At 36.0% G+C, this 17,621-nt stretch overlaps 1 protein-coding gene across 4 annotated transcripts in view; it reads right to left on the reverse strand.

Annotated features, from left to right (window-relative positions):
- LOC149072406 (uncharacterized) overlaps window positions 1–11,281 on the reverse strand; it is a 60,530-nt gene extending 49,249 nt beyond the window's left edge. For 2 of the 4 annotated variants that reach the window (XM_089246318.1, XM_089246320.1), the window contains exon 1: window positions 11,114–11,226. Coding sequence is in view for 2 of the 4 variants with exons in the window: in XM_089246319.1 (XP_089102445.1) it covers window positions 11,119–11,186 (68 nt within the window). In the remaining 2 variants the exon portion in view is untranslated. Of the gene's footprint in view, window positions 1–11,113 lie in introns of all 4 variants that reach the window. The other 2 variants (XM_089246319.1, XM_089246317.1) reach the window with 1 other exon arrangement.
- Window positions 11,282–17,621: the final 6,340 nt, after the last annotated feature.

A 17,621-nucleotide genomic window follows, 5' to 3' on the forward strand; every position in this document is an offset into this window, starting at 1 on the left:
GAGTTACTGAGTCAGTGAGGGAGGGATTCAGCAAGTGAGTGATTAAGCGAGCAAGCTACTGAGTGAGTGAGTGAGCTACTGAGTGGATGAGTGAGTAAGTGAGTTAGGGTCGTATTCACCGACATGGTTTAAATTGTAGTCACAATTTTTGGATAAGAGATCAACATAGATTGGTTAAAAACCTGAATTTAAGCAATCCGTGTCGATCTCTTATCAAAAAATTTGTGACTATAGTTTAAACCATGTCGGTGAATACCGCCCTGAGTGAGCTACTGAGTGCATGAGGCTACTGAGTAGATGAGTGATCTAGTGAGTGAATGAGCTACTGAGTGGATGAGTGATCTAGTGAGTGAGTGAGCTACTGAGTGGATGAGTGAGTGAGCTACTGAGTGGATGAGTGACCCAGTGAATAAGTGAGTGAGTAACCTAGTCAGTGATCCTAAAGATATGGCGGAAAGTTTTAATAATGACTTTATTAGAAGAAATTGAGATGATACAGAAGAAATTACAAATTGCTGTTGCCCAAGAGTAATTCAATAATTCCATTAACTCTATATTTTACTCAGAATCTTCTAACGAAACGTTAAAAGGAATAATAACAGAGAATTAAAAGATAATAAAGTAAGTGGATACGCGATGAATTAACTTCCTAAAATGCTTAAAATCATATCCTGTTATCACTTTCATATTATAAAAAACATTGTTGATCATCAGTAAGCAATGGATTATTTTTTCATGATGAACTAGCTGTTACCGTGACTTCACTGGTGTGGATTCTGCAATCTCAAATTCGCTGAGCGATGATTTCCCCCATACTACTTAAAAACCTCACGATCCCCATGGGTAATGAACTTTCAGAAATCCTGTTTTAGTGCGTGTCCACATCTATATACTGCATATAAAATAACATGTCCTGACTGATTCATCATCGCCGAGCCAAAACCGCTGAAGCCATAAATATCAAATTTTGTGAATAGTTTTGTTTCACGACGTGAAGACTGACTAAGAAAGGTTTTTCCATATTCGACTCCTAAGGGGGTCATAAGGGTGTTCAATAATGAAGGGGGTCATATGTTGGAATCACGCCGAGCCGAAATCGCTGAAGCTATAAATATGCCATTCGGTCGATATTGTAATATATACAATATAACATAGAACAATAAGATTTTTTAATCATTTGTGACAATACTAGGTTAAAACTAACTAATTCACTCACTCACTCCATCACTCACTCACTCACTAGGTCACTCGCTCAATCACTTAATCACTTAATCACTCACACACTCACTAGATCACTCACACACTCACTAGATCACTTACACACTCACTAGATCACTCACTCATTCAATTACTAGGTCACTTACATACTCATTATATGTCACTCACTCACTCCTCTGTCCCTGACTCAGTAACTCAATCGCTCACTCCCACGCTAACTGACTTGCATCGAACTGTTGTCGGTGAATTGTTAGTCTGTGAATTTTCCAAGCGGTGAATTGCATGGCGGTGAATTGTTGGTCAGTGAATTTTCCTAGTGGTGAATTGCATGGCAGTGAATTTTCCGGCGGAGAATTGTTGTCGGCCAATTGCTAGCCGTGAATTTTCCGGACACGAATGGGTTAAGCATCAGACTTTTGACAATCAATGCCAAAAATTAAGGAAACCGACCATTAAAAGCAAATGATGCCCAAATCACCCAAACCGTCAGGAAAAAATAGATGTCTTCAATTTGAAATTTGTCGATTTGGTTGAGAGGCATCCAAAATTATACAATTACACAAAGCCCAGTTACTCCAGAAAGGATAATGTTGAGAAAGTCTGGAGTGAAATAGGCAAGGAAGTAAATTTATCAGGTATATGTAGCATTTTTTCTCATATAATAAACAATACTTATTCATCACAGTGCAGCTATTTTTTCATTGTATATAGCTATTTTTCTTATACAGCTATTTATACAGCTATTTTTCACATATATGAATGCGATGAAAAAATTACATATCTTCATGGCATTCAGTCAGCATGGGATGTATTTTTATTTATTTTGTGGCTTAATACAGTAGGCTTTGTTTCTGAGAAGGGGGCTCACATGAAAAATTCCAGCCTGGGTGGGTGGGGGGGGGGGGTTTAGCATGTGCTTTGAGCTGGGTTGCAATGTTATCAGGATTAAAGTTTTCGCAAAAAATTTAAAAATGTGATTTTTTTACTTTAATGATTTAATAAATGAATTAGGTAGGCATAACAATTTTCTCATTACATTTTCCGAAAATGTTTTTAGACAAATTCCAGCCCTTTTATTATATTAATGTGTTTAAAAAATAAATGTGTGTGTGTGCAGTAGAAATTTGATAAGTGTGGACAATGCAAGGCTATGGTGTCGCAGGGAATTTTTCTCTAATAGGGTTGTTAATAAATGGAACAGCTTACCCCCGGAGGTAGTAAATTGTAACACAATTGACCCGTTTAAAAAGAAATACGATAAACATGTTGGGGTAAATTGAGAGGCTATCCATAATTAGAATAAGACAACCATAAGTATTCTTTATGGGCATTGTATAATATTTTATCATGTGTATATATTGTTTACAATTTTTGTTAATTGCATTTGAATTGGGTTGCTATATTTCTGAAATATATAACATCCATATTTTTATGGGCATCTTTTTCTCAGCCACCTTGTTGGGCATTTTGCCTGTTGTGGCGTTGTATTTGTATAAGTGACTACCCTGATAACACAATGTTTGTGATGAAATTCTCATATAGTTGGCACAAAACTCTAAATTCACCTCTAAATACCTCTCTATATATACTCAACACAAGATGTCTAAACCCTGTTTAAGTCTACTAAAATTTGTGCTGTATTGTCACCATCAATTTTCAAAATTACCTGTGCATTGCCAAGTTTCAAAACATTTCTTTACTTCATTGTTTTTACATGCAGTGGCGTCGGAGCTGGGAGTGCAGGAGCACCCACGATAATATGAGGCAAGGGTCCGAGCACCTACAGAATTTATACAAAAATTAAAATTTCCTGTGTAAAGCTCAAGACGAGCATCCACAAGTTTGAAACACTTCTGACGCCCTTGTTTGCATGGATATTCTTCACACCTGGAAATAGGGTCACTTCCCACTGTTTTGAACCTGAAAAATAAACCTGTGGACTACAAGTCACACACTGGCTGCCAACTTTTGAAAATGAAAATTAGGGCGATTTTCACGCAGACCCGTATTTTATACTAAAACCACTCCCTAATAAATACAAAAGGGATTTTTCCAAATAAAATAGGGATTTTCCACACATAAAAGTTAAAGCATAGGGAATAAAATCCCTACATAAAATTGAATTTAAATAAAATAGGGATTTTACACACATGGAAGTTAAACCCTAGGAAATAAAATCCCTATGCAAAAAACAAGCGAAACTGGAGGCCAAAACTTCAATGGTGATATAAAAATAAATAAATATATATATTGTGTTAAATCAGGAAACGATGTGAACAAACATTCTGCATGAATGACCCCAAAATCATCGGAACATGAAGGAAAAAAAATGTCAATTTTTGAAGAACACAGACTTTGTGACACTTGCTTGATGTTTTTTTTTGATTTCACATGGGTGATGATGTAAGTCTTTCCACCATGACTGATGTTTGTCCTTTACACAACTTGTACAAAGAGAAAAAGTCTGCCCTTTTCTGGAACATTTGATGAAAGGAAATTCATAGGGAATGTGGCGGAGTTTTGCCAACGCTTGGCATTAAAAGTGACTACGCAGATTACGCGCGCCAAGCGACCAGAAGAAGAAAAAAATATACAGTTGTTGCATGTTAGTGTAAATAACATGTTGATTTTTTTTTTGTGTGTGTGAATTTTTGTAAATAAATTAATGTGGTGATTGTTGACAAGTCGTCTTATAATCAGATCAAAGTGGAGTCAGATGTGCGTTATTAAATTAACCCGATTGACATCCTAAAGGAATAAGTATCTTTAAAATTGATTAAATATTTTTTTGCTAATCACTATTCATGTTTTGTTATCACATGTACGTAACTTCAACAAAAAAGAAGAAGTTTTGACCATATGCGCGTCACTATAATCTTCAATTATTATCCAGGACTATTGGCTGCTAAGCTATTTCCCTGCATGATAAGACAAACAACTTTTCTTGTTATCATTAGGGGTTTGTAAAACTTTCCCACTATTTATGACGTGTGATGTCATTTCGAAAAGGGAAAACAACAGAGGCAAAAGACTTTTTGCCCCACAAGAAATTCCTTAGGGATTGTTTCAGAAATGGGGATTCTTTTTAAATGAATTAGGTAATTTTTAGGGACAATTAGGGATTTTTGTGATTTTTGTAAACATTCTGGAGATTCAAGAACTTTTGGGAGGTCGAGAGATGAAGCTAAAATTTGGGAAACTTGGGCAGCTATGAAGTAGTCTGATTTTTTTTAATACAACTCTTGCTACATGACATGTTTTTTTTCACTCCAATTTGAGATTATTTGGAAACTTTTTGCAAAAAAAAAATATAAATATAATTTTGTTTATTGATGAGATAGAATTGTTCACATACATATAATTATGCATGCATACATCAATGATAGTAAACCATTGTGAAGGTGAGATCAAACAAAACCCAGCTAACTTAGCATCTGCTTTGAGTCAACATGTTAATAGACACTCCAGATTCCACTGTTTACTGACATAAAGGCCAAATCACTTTAAAAATTTTTAACACTGTGACAGATGACTAAAAAATTGAGGAATAAAACACCAATGCTTTTTAGACATCAAACAAGTGTTTACGTAGTGTTTATCTCGATTACAAACAAGGTGCAGACATGCTTGAATCTTAAGTGGCTTGATAACATGCATATGAGGCAAGGTTGTCACTGTTGCTTACCATGGTTGTGAAAAATAATGAGATGCTCAAGTTAACTAAAATTGCATACAGTAGAATCTCACTATAGTAGACTTCGCTTATAACCGACAGCTAAAAATTTACAAAATCTGACAAGCATAAAACTTGTTTTAAGTATCAAAAAAGTATTAACTCATTTTAACAGGCATTTCCAAGCAGGCGATTAAACATTGATCATTGTTTTGCATAAATATGGATGTGCTTCATGACTCGTACTGCTCGCTAGCTAGAAAAATTAAGATTTATACATGTATTCATCTTTTTCAACTTCAACCTATGTTGACGGCTGCTTTTTATTTAATACATAATAAACACTTGTGTGTGTTTACAGCTAATTAATATACTTTCATTGATGTAACCCTGTAGCATTACACCCCTATAAGAATTATTTGTTATAAACCAGTATGAGTAGAAATACAGGGGGGGATGCCCCCACCCATCCCAGCGTCAATGGGAGAGAAAACTAACCTAATTTACATGTGTATAAATAAATTGACATCACATGCCCCCCAGACTTTCAGTTCTATTTCTGCCTATGTAAACCAGACTTTCATCATCTCGGATAACTTTCAGTCTGTTATAACGAAGTTCTACTGTACAAAGAAAAAAAATGTTGCAGAAGAATAAGCTATGTATACAAGTAACCTTATCCAAGCATATGTGTTAAGCGAATTTCAAAACCTGCCTTATTGCAATGCATTCAACTAATTGGAAAATTGTCTGGCTCCTTTTAATTAGTGTAAAATATTTTCAGGCCTATTTGATCAATTCATACACTTTGAAGCTAATGAGACACTACATGTACGGTATTTACAACATTTTATATGTATTACGTCATGAGAATCATAAAAAAAAGAATGAATTATATACAATAATTTCATTAAGTTACAATCAGCCCAACTGTGGTCTCCCCTCGGGCAAAGTACAGACCAAGGGAAACAAAGGTACAGTAAGCACAACTTTTAACCGAACGATGGCAATATCTTAGGCTCTAAAAGTTGTAGAATGAAGCGGTTTTCACCAAAAATTATGGTTTGTGATTTTCTACCCGACTATGTGCAATTAGTCTTGATGAGGGGTCATCAACATATTTATTATTGTTCAAACTTCAAAATCTTCAATGTAAACCTTAATTTTTTTTCCATCTTATCTGATTTATCGCATTGCATTTACCTTAAAAATAAAATTTCATCGCTGTAAGTATAAAAATGAGAGAGATATAAACTAAACATTGAGAAACTGAATTTGAAGATTGATTGCAGGGGTAAAAAAAACACACCGAATGAATTGCGAACGATAAATACTCCATATACTACACGAGTGTTTGGATTTAGTACTGTTAAAAAATAAATAGTTTTCATTTTATGGAGGTGAAAAACAAATTTTTTTTATATCCGTGATTGAATGAATAGTTATACCATAATTATTTCATATGATGTGTCACAAAGCAATTGTTTGTGACGACAATTTCATCAATTTAGAAAAAAGATATAAGAATTTTCCGTCAAACAATTGCACTAGTCCATATTATAATTTTGTTTCATTTTTCAATTCCCTAATTTTTAACAATGCTAAAAAAAAATATGGATGAAACAAAATGCCATGGTTTTATCAGAGACGACTCCACCAATAGCCACTACCCTAAACTTGGCGCACACTAAGATGATTTACGCCATTGGGAGAACCACTATTTATTGATTATTATCTCCATAAATATTAACATCAATCTAATTGTATGGCATTACTCGATGAGTATAAAAAGAAGCCTGCCATTCAGAATTGGCAATAAATTGTAGGTCCCGTCTGATTAGCCCTCGTGTGCAGAAAATGACCATGGTGCAACAAAAATGATCAAATTGTATGGTATTAATTTGTGAATTTTTTGCACATTATTATATTTACCATTTCAGCTCATGAATGTTGTCTAAGGAATGAAACAAATTCCTGAAATAGTGTAAAATTTCATAATTCATTGTTTATTTGTTTACTCGAATACTGTACTTAAAAAAAGAAAATGTTGGAAAAACTGGATGGATGACTTATTTATCGTATCCCAGTATTCTTAAAACAATAATTGCCCATTTCAGTAAAGTTTAAACATTTTCCATAATTTTTTATGAGAAATTTTTCAATGAGTTTCAAATTTATATCTAGTATATGGTCCCTAAAAGTGGTCATTTTCATATAATCACTCATATCTCGCGAAATAGAGGTCAGATTGGAATGAAAATGAATTCCGTTGGGTTTTCGAGTATGCTGATTCGAATGAAGTAAAAATTAATGTATGTTTCTATTCATAAATTTTTAAAATATGTTTTAATTCATAACTCACATTTTGAAAAAAGCCAAATTCAAAATGAGTAATAAAATTATGTTTGGCCCGTTGGGAATCTATCATTTAAAATAAAAATTAACAAGGTATCTATATTATTCCAGCAATTATGCTCAAAAACAAGATGTTTCTGTTTAACATTATGACACTCGTTTTTCAATAATTTATATTTCACTAACTGTTCATTTAAAATTGATGAAATTTGGTATTTCTGCATTTCTTGAGATACTGAATTCAAATATGGAAGAAAAAATGGGATTACCATTGAATCTTATCGAAGAGGAATGCAACCTTTTTTTAACAATAAATAGAATCCAAGATATCACCATCGTTCGGTTAAAAGTTGTGCGTACTGTACATCCTGTAGCCAGATACCTGCGAAATAATTTATATAAATTGCATGGGGGGGGGGGGGAGCGTTCAGACAATATAAGCAAATAAAAATTGAAACCAAAAATAATTTCGTTTAATAATTACTTTTAAAAAAATTTTATTTTTCAAAAATTTGTTTGAAAACTGAAAGAAATTAGTATTATTTTTACCTTGGAATTCACTTTGAAAAAATACAGTTGAACCTCGATGTGATGCTGCAAGTTTCTGGTGCTACAATGAGTTTGCCGTTATATCGAATCACAAATTAGCATGTGTAATCTCTACATATGGAATATTTGTTCACTGAAAAATTCAGACGCTTAACCATTGGGGGGGGGGGGGGGCTACAACAGGGTTAGCTGTATGTACTTTATAACTTGGTCACTGTCAATGTATTTGATCCTAAGTCTTCTGTGCTGATGTTTTGTATTTTTATTTTGCAGGGCATGACTACAATGGATAAATGAAGACTGCGGTTACACTGAGTGGAATTTTTTCACATATTCTAATGGAACATTCTCAAATTATTGAGCAACCAGATTGAGCTCTGAAGTGTCAAAAGGTTACAACTCTTTGGGACCTGGACATATCGAAATTCCAGACTCGCTACCCAAACCAACCAATTTGCTTCTGAAAATTATTGGGGGATATATTTATACTCTTTTTTTCAAATGAAATTGTGTAGCACACACTCTACACTACATCCACAACTTTACTGTTGCTGTGGCACCATATTGGCGTACTCAACACCTGAAACTTTTCGGCTACCATGCCAAAGGTGTATTCTATGGTTTTCGTCCCCTGCTCAATCTATAATTGAATACTATCTTCCCATTGTCAAGGATTCTTTTGGAATATGGCCACATTAAATTTGTAGAAAAATCAGCAAGTTTGCTACAGAAAAAAATTGCCCCACTGGCAGATGCCAATTGTATAAATAGTATAATCACCCATATCATTGGAATTTTGCCGCGATCGATCTTGCCTCGTTGCTTGACTTGCTCGCCAAGAAATCGCTCCGTGTGAGGAGGGCCTCAATCACTCATGGTGTGGTGTGACAAGAGCATGGGTTTCAACTGGGGTTAAACGAGTTTTTTTGAGGTGCTGCCTGATCAAACATCACGGAAACTTAAAAATGATGTGCCGGAAAAACATCTCGACCACAACGGGTTAACACACGAGTTCCACCTGGGACCTGATCTGCATAGGGGCTTCAGCAGTAATATCTGTCACAATGATTTGTGACTATAAATATATAAATTAAGAGGGTGCAAAAGCTCTCTTTCATTTTACCCTTGGGCTATGATGCTGTTGAGACAGCAGTAAGGACGCTTTTTTAAAGTATTAACATATTTGTTTGAGATCTGTAGAACAACCTCGTTGTCAAGGGTGCTGCGGAACAGCCTTATAACTATCATGGGTTCCACGAGAAGTTATACATTGAAAACTCATGGACCAGTGTCAGAGCCTGGTACTGGGCCGTGGCCCAGCGGTTGAGAAAGTCTAGAAAGGGATATTTTTAGTATTATTATGCTTGTTGGTTTCCATTATTGTTATGCTTCTATGCAGGCAATTTTTATTTTTGACATCCATAGTGTCAGTTACGGCTTTGGTGGCTTGCCGTCGGAAGTGTTTGGTGCCCAAAGAAAAGTTGACCAAAAATCAACAACTACAGGTTATACTATAGCTGTTCCCAAAATTGTACGATATAAGTAAAGTCTGGATTATATGTAAATTCATATATGCATTTACATATTTTGACACTTCTTAGCATTAACGCATTTGTTCAGTTTGATAACGAGTCACCAGATGGAGTGTTGTGTGTTTTCACTCATATATATACTTTTTTTTCTTTTTTGGATGCATGAACCTAGGCATTCTGTGTGCCTAAGATAGTGTGGTAACCACTGTCCAGAAGCATGGCAGCTTAATGTATTCTGATCAATTCAGAGTTCATTAAAGCTTTGTATTTCATTTATACCTGAAATTCTTTATTTTCACAGATGCGAACAGAACACATATAAATGTATAAAATCAAAGAATTTCCAGAATAAGTGCAAGTTTTTATAGGTTTATTTAAGCTCAATAATTTTTTTAATGATATTTTCATAACCTCAGTTTTTCTCCGCAGGTTAAAGTTAGTGGCCATTATGACGCGGCTGCCGTATATGTTCTAGATCTTTCTTTTTCCAGGATTCCAGTTTTTTATTTCCATATGTTTTTTCTTCGCTGTGACAGCATGTTTTGAAATTTCAAATAGCCATTTTAGTTCGTGGGTGCTAGTTGTTTTTTCTTGGTTGCGACAGCGTCTTTTGAAATTTTAAGCCAAGGGTTACGTGGATTAATTGTTTTGATGTCGACAGGTCACAGGTTAGGTGTATTCGTACCAATTTATTTTTTATTCTTATTTATTTATCATTTGTTGTCATGCCTTCTTTGTTAAGCGTCGTAAAGAAATTTCAAGATATCATTTACAACAACCGTTGTTTATTTATAAGAAACTGGATACCCAGAAAAATATCACGAAACACAGGAGAAATATAATAAAAATATTGACATGAATGTCGCTCTCCACTTGTTAATACGAGATATACAGAAGACTGGATGTTGTGAAGATATTTATCATTTGAGATGTTAATTTTTTAAGGAAGGAAAAAACTCATCTCTGCCTCTACCGGGAGTCGAACCCGGGTCCCTCGATTGCCGGACGAGTGCTCTGACCACTAAGCTACAGAGGAGATAGAGATTTTCCTTCGCTAGAGCGAAGGAAAATCCTCTTTTTCCTCTCTATCTCCTCTGTAGCTTAGTGGTCAGAGCACTCGTCCGGCAATCGAGGGACCCGGGTTCGACTCCCGGTAGAGGCAGAGATGAGTTTTTTCCTTCCTTAAAAAATTAACATCTCAAATGATAAATATCTTCACAACATCCAGTCTTCTGTATATCTTGTATTAACAAGTGGAGAGCGACATTCATGTCAATATTTTTATTATATTTCTCCTGTGTTTCGTGATATTTTTCATTATTTGAATGGGCTTTTATTATTGTTTTCTATGCTGACCACCTTTTTTTTTCGGCGCCCGTAGTGTCTAACGGCCTTGGCGACTTTTGGTCGGGTCGTCGGACATGTTTGGCGACGAAAAAAGTCTCCAAGGTGGACCGTATATCGAAGCTGTCACGATTTCCGCTATTTATTTCTAGAGATGACAAAATTCAAAAATGTTTTTTCAGAAATAGTGTGAGAATTCTTTTGAGGTTTTTAATGCATGTTTTGGCGTTTTTCAGTGCATATTTTGGAATTTATTAATGCATATTTCACCACTTTTTAGTGCATCTAATGCGGGCTCTAGTTATAAATGTACTCGGCTGTAATTATAAACTTTGCAATTTGGCGTTATACCATGATCATATCCCGTTTGTAAAAAAACGATTTGTATGAGAAAATTCACTATGGATATAGAAGGAATATAATTAGAAATAAATTACAGTACCCCACCGTATAGCGCCTAATGGTGTATCAACTGCACAGCACTCTTGCTCAAACGAAGATTTATCTCTAACCATCTACGGAATTGAATCGAAAACAACGATGATTTGTCTTGACTAGTTGGCGTTCGGGAGTATTTCCTGGAAGCAAGCGAGCTTTCAACTCTAGGTCAAGGCCGCTATTACCAGACAACGCTTTCCTAGACTGACCATATTTCTTTGAGAGAGAAAAAAATGGCGGCTTATTTGTCACGCGTTTGAGGTCGGCTTTTTCTTCCTGTTTGCTTAATTTTCAGGGTTTTTTTTTCCTCTGTTTCGCTTAATTCTTCGCTTTTGTCGTTTTTTTTTCAGTGTTCAAACGTATATATAATATTTATTTTGCTCTTTTTGGTCAACTAGTTAGTATCTGGGGTGTTTCTTCAGTGACGTAGGTGTAGATACTTCTAATACTGCATTGTTCTCTCCCAATGAATACCATCAATCATTGAATTCTCTATCCTCTAATATGTTTTCTCCCATGGAGACATTGAATGACTTACCTTCTACATCGGCGGAAAATAATCTCTGGGTTTCGGACATCGGCCCCAAGGACATTATTCAAAATCTATCTGGACCAAACTTACAGTTCACCGTCAAGATTGTTGGAGATACGACCATCCCTAAATCAAAGCCCAAGGAATTACGTATGTGCCTTGAACAAAAATTCCTGAATGCAAAACTCATCGATGAAATCCGATTCGCAAGAAATGGTGACCTACTTCTCACTTCAGCATCACCTGAAGTTGTATTGGAGGCCCTATCGCTGTCCTCTATTGGAAATATTCGGGTCAGAGCGACTCTACTTACTGATACATTATCTTCAAAACTGCTTCTGAGAGATATTCCATGTTCCGAAAAGCTGAGTGATGTGGCTTTAGAGCTGATGGACAATGGTTTGGTTCCATTGTGCATTAGACGTTTTGTGAAAAATAAAATACCCACAAATACTTTGTTAATTACCATCTTGGGCAGTTCCATTCCTGCTGATCTTAAATTATGGTTCCAAATCTTCCATCCTCAAGAGTTTATAGAAAAACCAAGCCAATGCACTCGTTGCTTCAAATTTACCCATCGTACTAAATTTTGTCCAGTTACGAACTCTATCTGTAGGACCTGTGGTGATCATCATGATACAGAATCATGTTCAAATGCTCCTAAATGTATAAACTGCGCTCAAGGTCATGATCCCATGGACAAGAAGTGCCCAACATTTATTAAAGAGGCAGAAATAATCAAGTACAAAACAATCAAGCGGATTCCAATTCATCAAGCTCGCAAATTCTTCCAAGATAAATCGCCAACTTTTGCCGACAGAGCAAGTATAAATTGTGTGCCATCAACTATCACAGACTTAAAAATTGATATCCAAAATTTGGTCCGTAAAGAAATCGAATCAATGCATGAAAAAATAATTGAAGATGTGAAAATCTCCATGCATGCACTGATCACTGAAGCTATTCAGTCAATTGTTCCAGATCTGATATCTCAAGTCATCAAGGAAGCTGTACCACTATTGTCATCTGCACTTAACAGCGAGCTCATCGCATCCGCATTCACCAGTGAACTGCCTCATAAGAAAAATAAATTACAAGTTCCTCCTTCAAAGGATACTCCTGCGCAGCAGCCATTGCTAGAGTCCTCTACAGTCACACCAAAGCGAAACTGTTCAAACCATCATAATCAATGATAACTTTTTTTTTCTTTTCCCCCTCTCTTATTTCAGTACAAGTACAAGTACAAATACAACGCCACAACAGGCAAATTGCCCAACGAGGTGGCTGACTTAAGAACATCCCGGATCCCCGAGCCATTTTTTGGAGGCCCGACCTACTACTGCTACACCACACATGCACCCCGCCCACACACAACCCCCCGCGGAACCCCCGCAACGAATCAGTACATACGGGAATGTGCGTGTACGTGTAGTGAAACCTGACGTGAAGTTTTTTTGTTTCTCTGTAATGCTTGTTATGTGTAGTGCTGCCATCTGCCACCAGTTTTTTTTCTAACTATGAGTGAAGTGTTATGATTGAATGATTTTCGTTGTAGGACTGTTGCTCTCTGTGGCGAGACTTTTTAACGGGGAGATCGGCTCGCATTTGCGCCTTGAAGTTGGGAACCACAGAAAACCAACTTCAGCCGACCACCACTGTGGGGTTCGAACCCGGATCCTCGCATCGCGAGTCCGTCACTATAACCACTGGACCACCACAGCGGCAGTCAGTACTGTTTTTGTGTTCAACTGCTAGATTTGCAGATATGTTAATTTTCAATTTTACTTCATTGAATAAGCTATTCATGGTTTTCAAAATTTTGTTCTTTCTACTTTAGTCAAGATTATACAATTTTCTGTATGTTTACATCATTGAAGGTGCTTCAATGGAACTTGCGCAGCATCAATAACAAGAGATTACACCTTCTTCGTTTTCAAAAAGATTATGATGTACTTTGTCTCCAGGAGACATTCCTTACATGTAATGACCGTTTCCACTTACCAAACTTTATAATATACAGATGTGACCGAGACAACAGCTCAGGCAGAGGTGGTGTTCTCACTGCTGTTCGCTCTACATACCCTTCACAAGTTATTCATAAATTCTGTCTTCAAGGCGTTGAAGTAATCATTATCAAGATTCATTTCCATAACAAGTACATTCATATAGCAAACACCTATTTGGCTGACACTTCCAAAATTCCTACAGTCATGAATACCATTCTTTCTAAAATCTCATCTCCATTCATCATTGTTGGTGATTTTAATTTGTCCCATTCTTCTTGGAACAGTCCTCGGACAGTTACAGCTGGCAGAAATCTTTTTTTGTGGCTTCAACAAAACCCAGTTTGTCTGATCCAACCCAAGTGTGCTACTCATTTTTCAAGCAATTCGTCTAACACAATAGATTTATGTTTTTGTTCTTCAAACTTAATGGGTAAAATTAACTGGTACAGCAGTGACTCCCTTTACGACAGTGATCATCTGCCTATTTGTCTCGACATCAATCTTCGGGTAAATAAATTTTCTCGCAAAATAGCCATCACAAACTGGGATTTCTTCAAGGAAAAGTTGACATCATTTGACAATACTTGCTCTTTTTCTGATCATGTAGAAAAATCCTGCATATCAGCTACAAAAAAGGTACAATCACATCCTCACCAGTATAATGAGTATTTTGATTCATCCTTAAGATCATTGCTCATCTGCAAGAAAAGGTCATTCAGACAATATCTGAGATGCCCTTGTCCTCCGTGTTGGATCATCTTTAAGAAAAATTATGCAAAATTCAAGAAGGAGCTCAACCTCCGAAAAAGGGAATTTATGTCAGAAAATATTTTTATTCATGCCACTTATCCTAAGATTTTTACAATTCTTAGAAAACTCAAACTCATCCAGTCTAAACTCCAAGTGGATCGTCATCTTGTGTTCCAGGTCAACAATTTAGAAGTGGTGGACCCTATGGATCAGCTAAATCTTCTCCAATCATCTCTTATAAATAATTACACTCACAAGGTCTTTGACTGTTTCAGTGGCCCCCATCAAGACTTCTCTAGTTTGATGAATGTTCCGATTACCATTGGAGACCTCAAATCTGCAATTCGTCGTACTCCAAACACATCGCCAGGTCCTGATGGTATCAACGCTAAATCATACTCTTTAATTCCTGACTATCAAATTCATCTCTTGTGTGCTGAATACAACAAAATTTGGCTCTCTGGAACTATTCCAGTGGATTGGAAGTATGGAAAAGTAAAAAGTAATTTTTTTACTCAAACCTAATAAAAACCCAAGTTGTCCTAAGTCTTATCGTCCACTGACATTAACAAACGTAAAACTGAAGATTTTGGAACGAATAATTCTGTACAGACTCAACTGGATCTCATTAAAATACAAACTCTTCCCAGCGAACATTTATGCCTTTAAACCACGTTCTGGATCTCAAAACCTTCTTAATGACTTAAAATGCTTTATTTCTAATACTTTCAGGCTAAAAGAATTTGGCGTCATTGTTTCTCTTGATATTAAAGGCGCCTATGACTCTGTCATCTATTCTGCTCTTTTATACAAGCTCAAATCTTTTGGGTTTCATGGTACTTTCGTTAAATGGATGGAGAATTTTTTGATGGACAGAAGATGCATCATTAGTTGGAGAAACCATCAGTCAGATTGGATTGACTTAAAAAGGGGATTGCCTCAAGGATGTGTTACTTCTCCATGGCTATTTAATATTTATATTTCTGACATTCTTTCTCACCTTCCCAACTCCATTCATCCCTTCATTTATGCTGATGACATTTTTCTTTGGATCAGTAAATCAGACTTGAATGTTGTTACAGACGAATTGAATTCTGCCTTAAACCTTGTTTCAAACTGGATGGATCAGTGGGGATTTGTTCTGTCTACTGAGAAATGCAGTTACAGCATTTTTACGAAAAAAAATATTCCTTTTCTCCCAAATATCCAAATCAACGGTGCTCAGATAAATTACGAGGAAAATATCAAGATTCTTGGAGTTATTTGGGATCAAAAGCTGAGTTGGAGCCCCCAGATCAATCACATTTCCAAAAAAGCCATTAACATTTGTAATATCATGAAGTTGATTGCAGGCAGGCTTCGTGGAGCTAAAGGGCATAAACTTTTGGCTATCTGTTCTAACATTACTTCAAGCTTCATGAATTACAGTTCATTCTTATGGCATAATAGCTCCAAGAAAAATTTTCAAAAGTGTTCTGCTATCTATCACCAATCTCTTCGCATTGCTACTGGTCTTCCAATCTCAACACCGATTCCTCTGTTACTCAGCATCTGTGGAAAACCTCCATTTTCACTGCTTTTGTTAAAAAATGCTACTAATCATATTATCAAAGCAAGAGCTTCCCATTACAGCTCTGTGTTCAAACATATCTGTTCTAATTTCAGTTTTGACAGTCAAGGCTTACATACTAAAATTTTGGATCCTTCTATTATTCAATTCATCAAGGACAACAATTTACTTATTCCTCTTCAACCTCTGTTTTTTGCGAATCCTCCTTGGCTTATCACCAATATTGATTTCACAACCAGTTCTCTTCCATTTCAAACGTCATCAAATGATCTCCTCACAAAGCAACTATTTTATGAACATGAACAAAAATTCTGGTCTTGTTCTACTATTATAGCTACAGATGCCTCAGAAGGAGCTCATACCTCTATTGGAATTTTCTGTGCAAAAACTCGTAATTCATTTCAAGCAGCGCTCCATGATTGCTCATCTGTCTTCACTGGAGAATGTGTTGCAATAATGACCGCAGCACTAAAATTCATTGTCAGTAATGAAAACTACATAATTTTATCCGATAGCAAATCAGCTATTCAAGCAATCGCCAACATCAACCCAAAATCTCATTCCGTGGTTTTAGCAACTTTTTATGCCTTATATTTAGCATCATTGCGGGCGACAAGAATCTCATTAGTTTGGTGTCCAGGCCACAAGGGTGTCTTCTACAATGAGCTTGCAGATCATCTAGCACGTACAGCAGTTGATTCCGAAAATCCAGTTTTCCCTACATATGCTTACTTCGAGGATGTGATTAATCTTTCACACAAAAATTGGCAATCATCAATTCATCAATATTTTTGTAATCAACCCCTTTATCCAGTTGCAGATCGTTTCTTCGATGCTGTTAAAAAATGTTCGCCCTATTTTACTAGCCGCAAGTTTGAATCACTCTTTTATCGTCTCATGACCAACAGAGCACCTACCAATGGTTACCTTCACAGAATTCATCAAATAAGTTCACCTAACTGTATCTGTGGCAACAATTGTGAATCTAATAATCATTTCTTATTTACGTGTCCTAAATGGTCAATTTTTAGGGAATGCTTTCTGCAGAATGTAGGCCTTGGTAATAATCAGATATCTGACTGGCACACACTCATTGAAGTGACTCCGAGCACTTTGATCAAGGAATTTGAAATTTTCATGGGAAAATGTAACCGTTTTTAACATTGGCTGCTTTCATTTTTCTAGGAGCTGAGATTTTTGTGTTTTTTTTTTTTCTTTGCATCATCTACCAGTTTGTTTGTTTTGTAGTTTTTTTTTGCTAAGACTGTTTCTTCATTGTACTTTGTTCCCCACAGTTCTGTTGTTCCTGTTCATCTTCGCAAATGTTTTTATACAAGATTGCACTCTGACGTTTTGAACTAAAGCTGTCCTAGAGCCCTAAGCAGGCATAGAGGACGTTAATCTATCTGTATCTGTATCTTTGAGAGAACCACAGGAAATTTGGATTTCGAATACGGGAAAATATGGAACATTGCCAATTATTGCCAAATATTCGTGAAATTACGGAAAAATCACAATTGCGAAAATGTAGCATTACTGCAAATTGCAGTGAATTAAAATGAATTCCACGAAAAAAAAAACCGTACACCAAGATCAAATAGAAAATTTATAGTTGTAATTATCATATACATAATATAATTTATAAGCTAAAAAA

Source organism: Pholcus phalangioides, unplaced genomic scaffold (genome assembly GCF_987345545.1).
Source record: "Pholcus phalangioides strain wild (caught in Gottingen) unplaced genomic scaffold, Ppha-v1.0 ptg000017l_1, whole genome shotgun sequence".
In the NCBI taxonomy this organism is placed as follows: Eukaryota; Metazoa; Arthropoda; class Arachnida; order Araneae; family Pholcidae; genus Pholcus; species Pholcus phalangioides.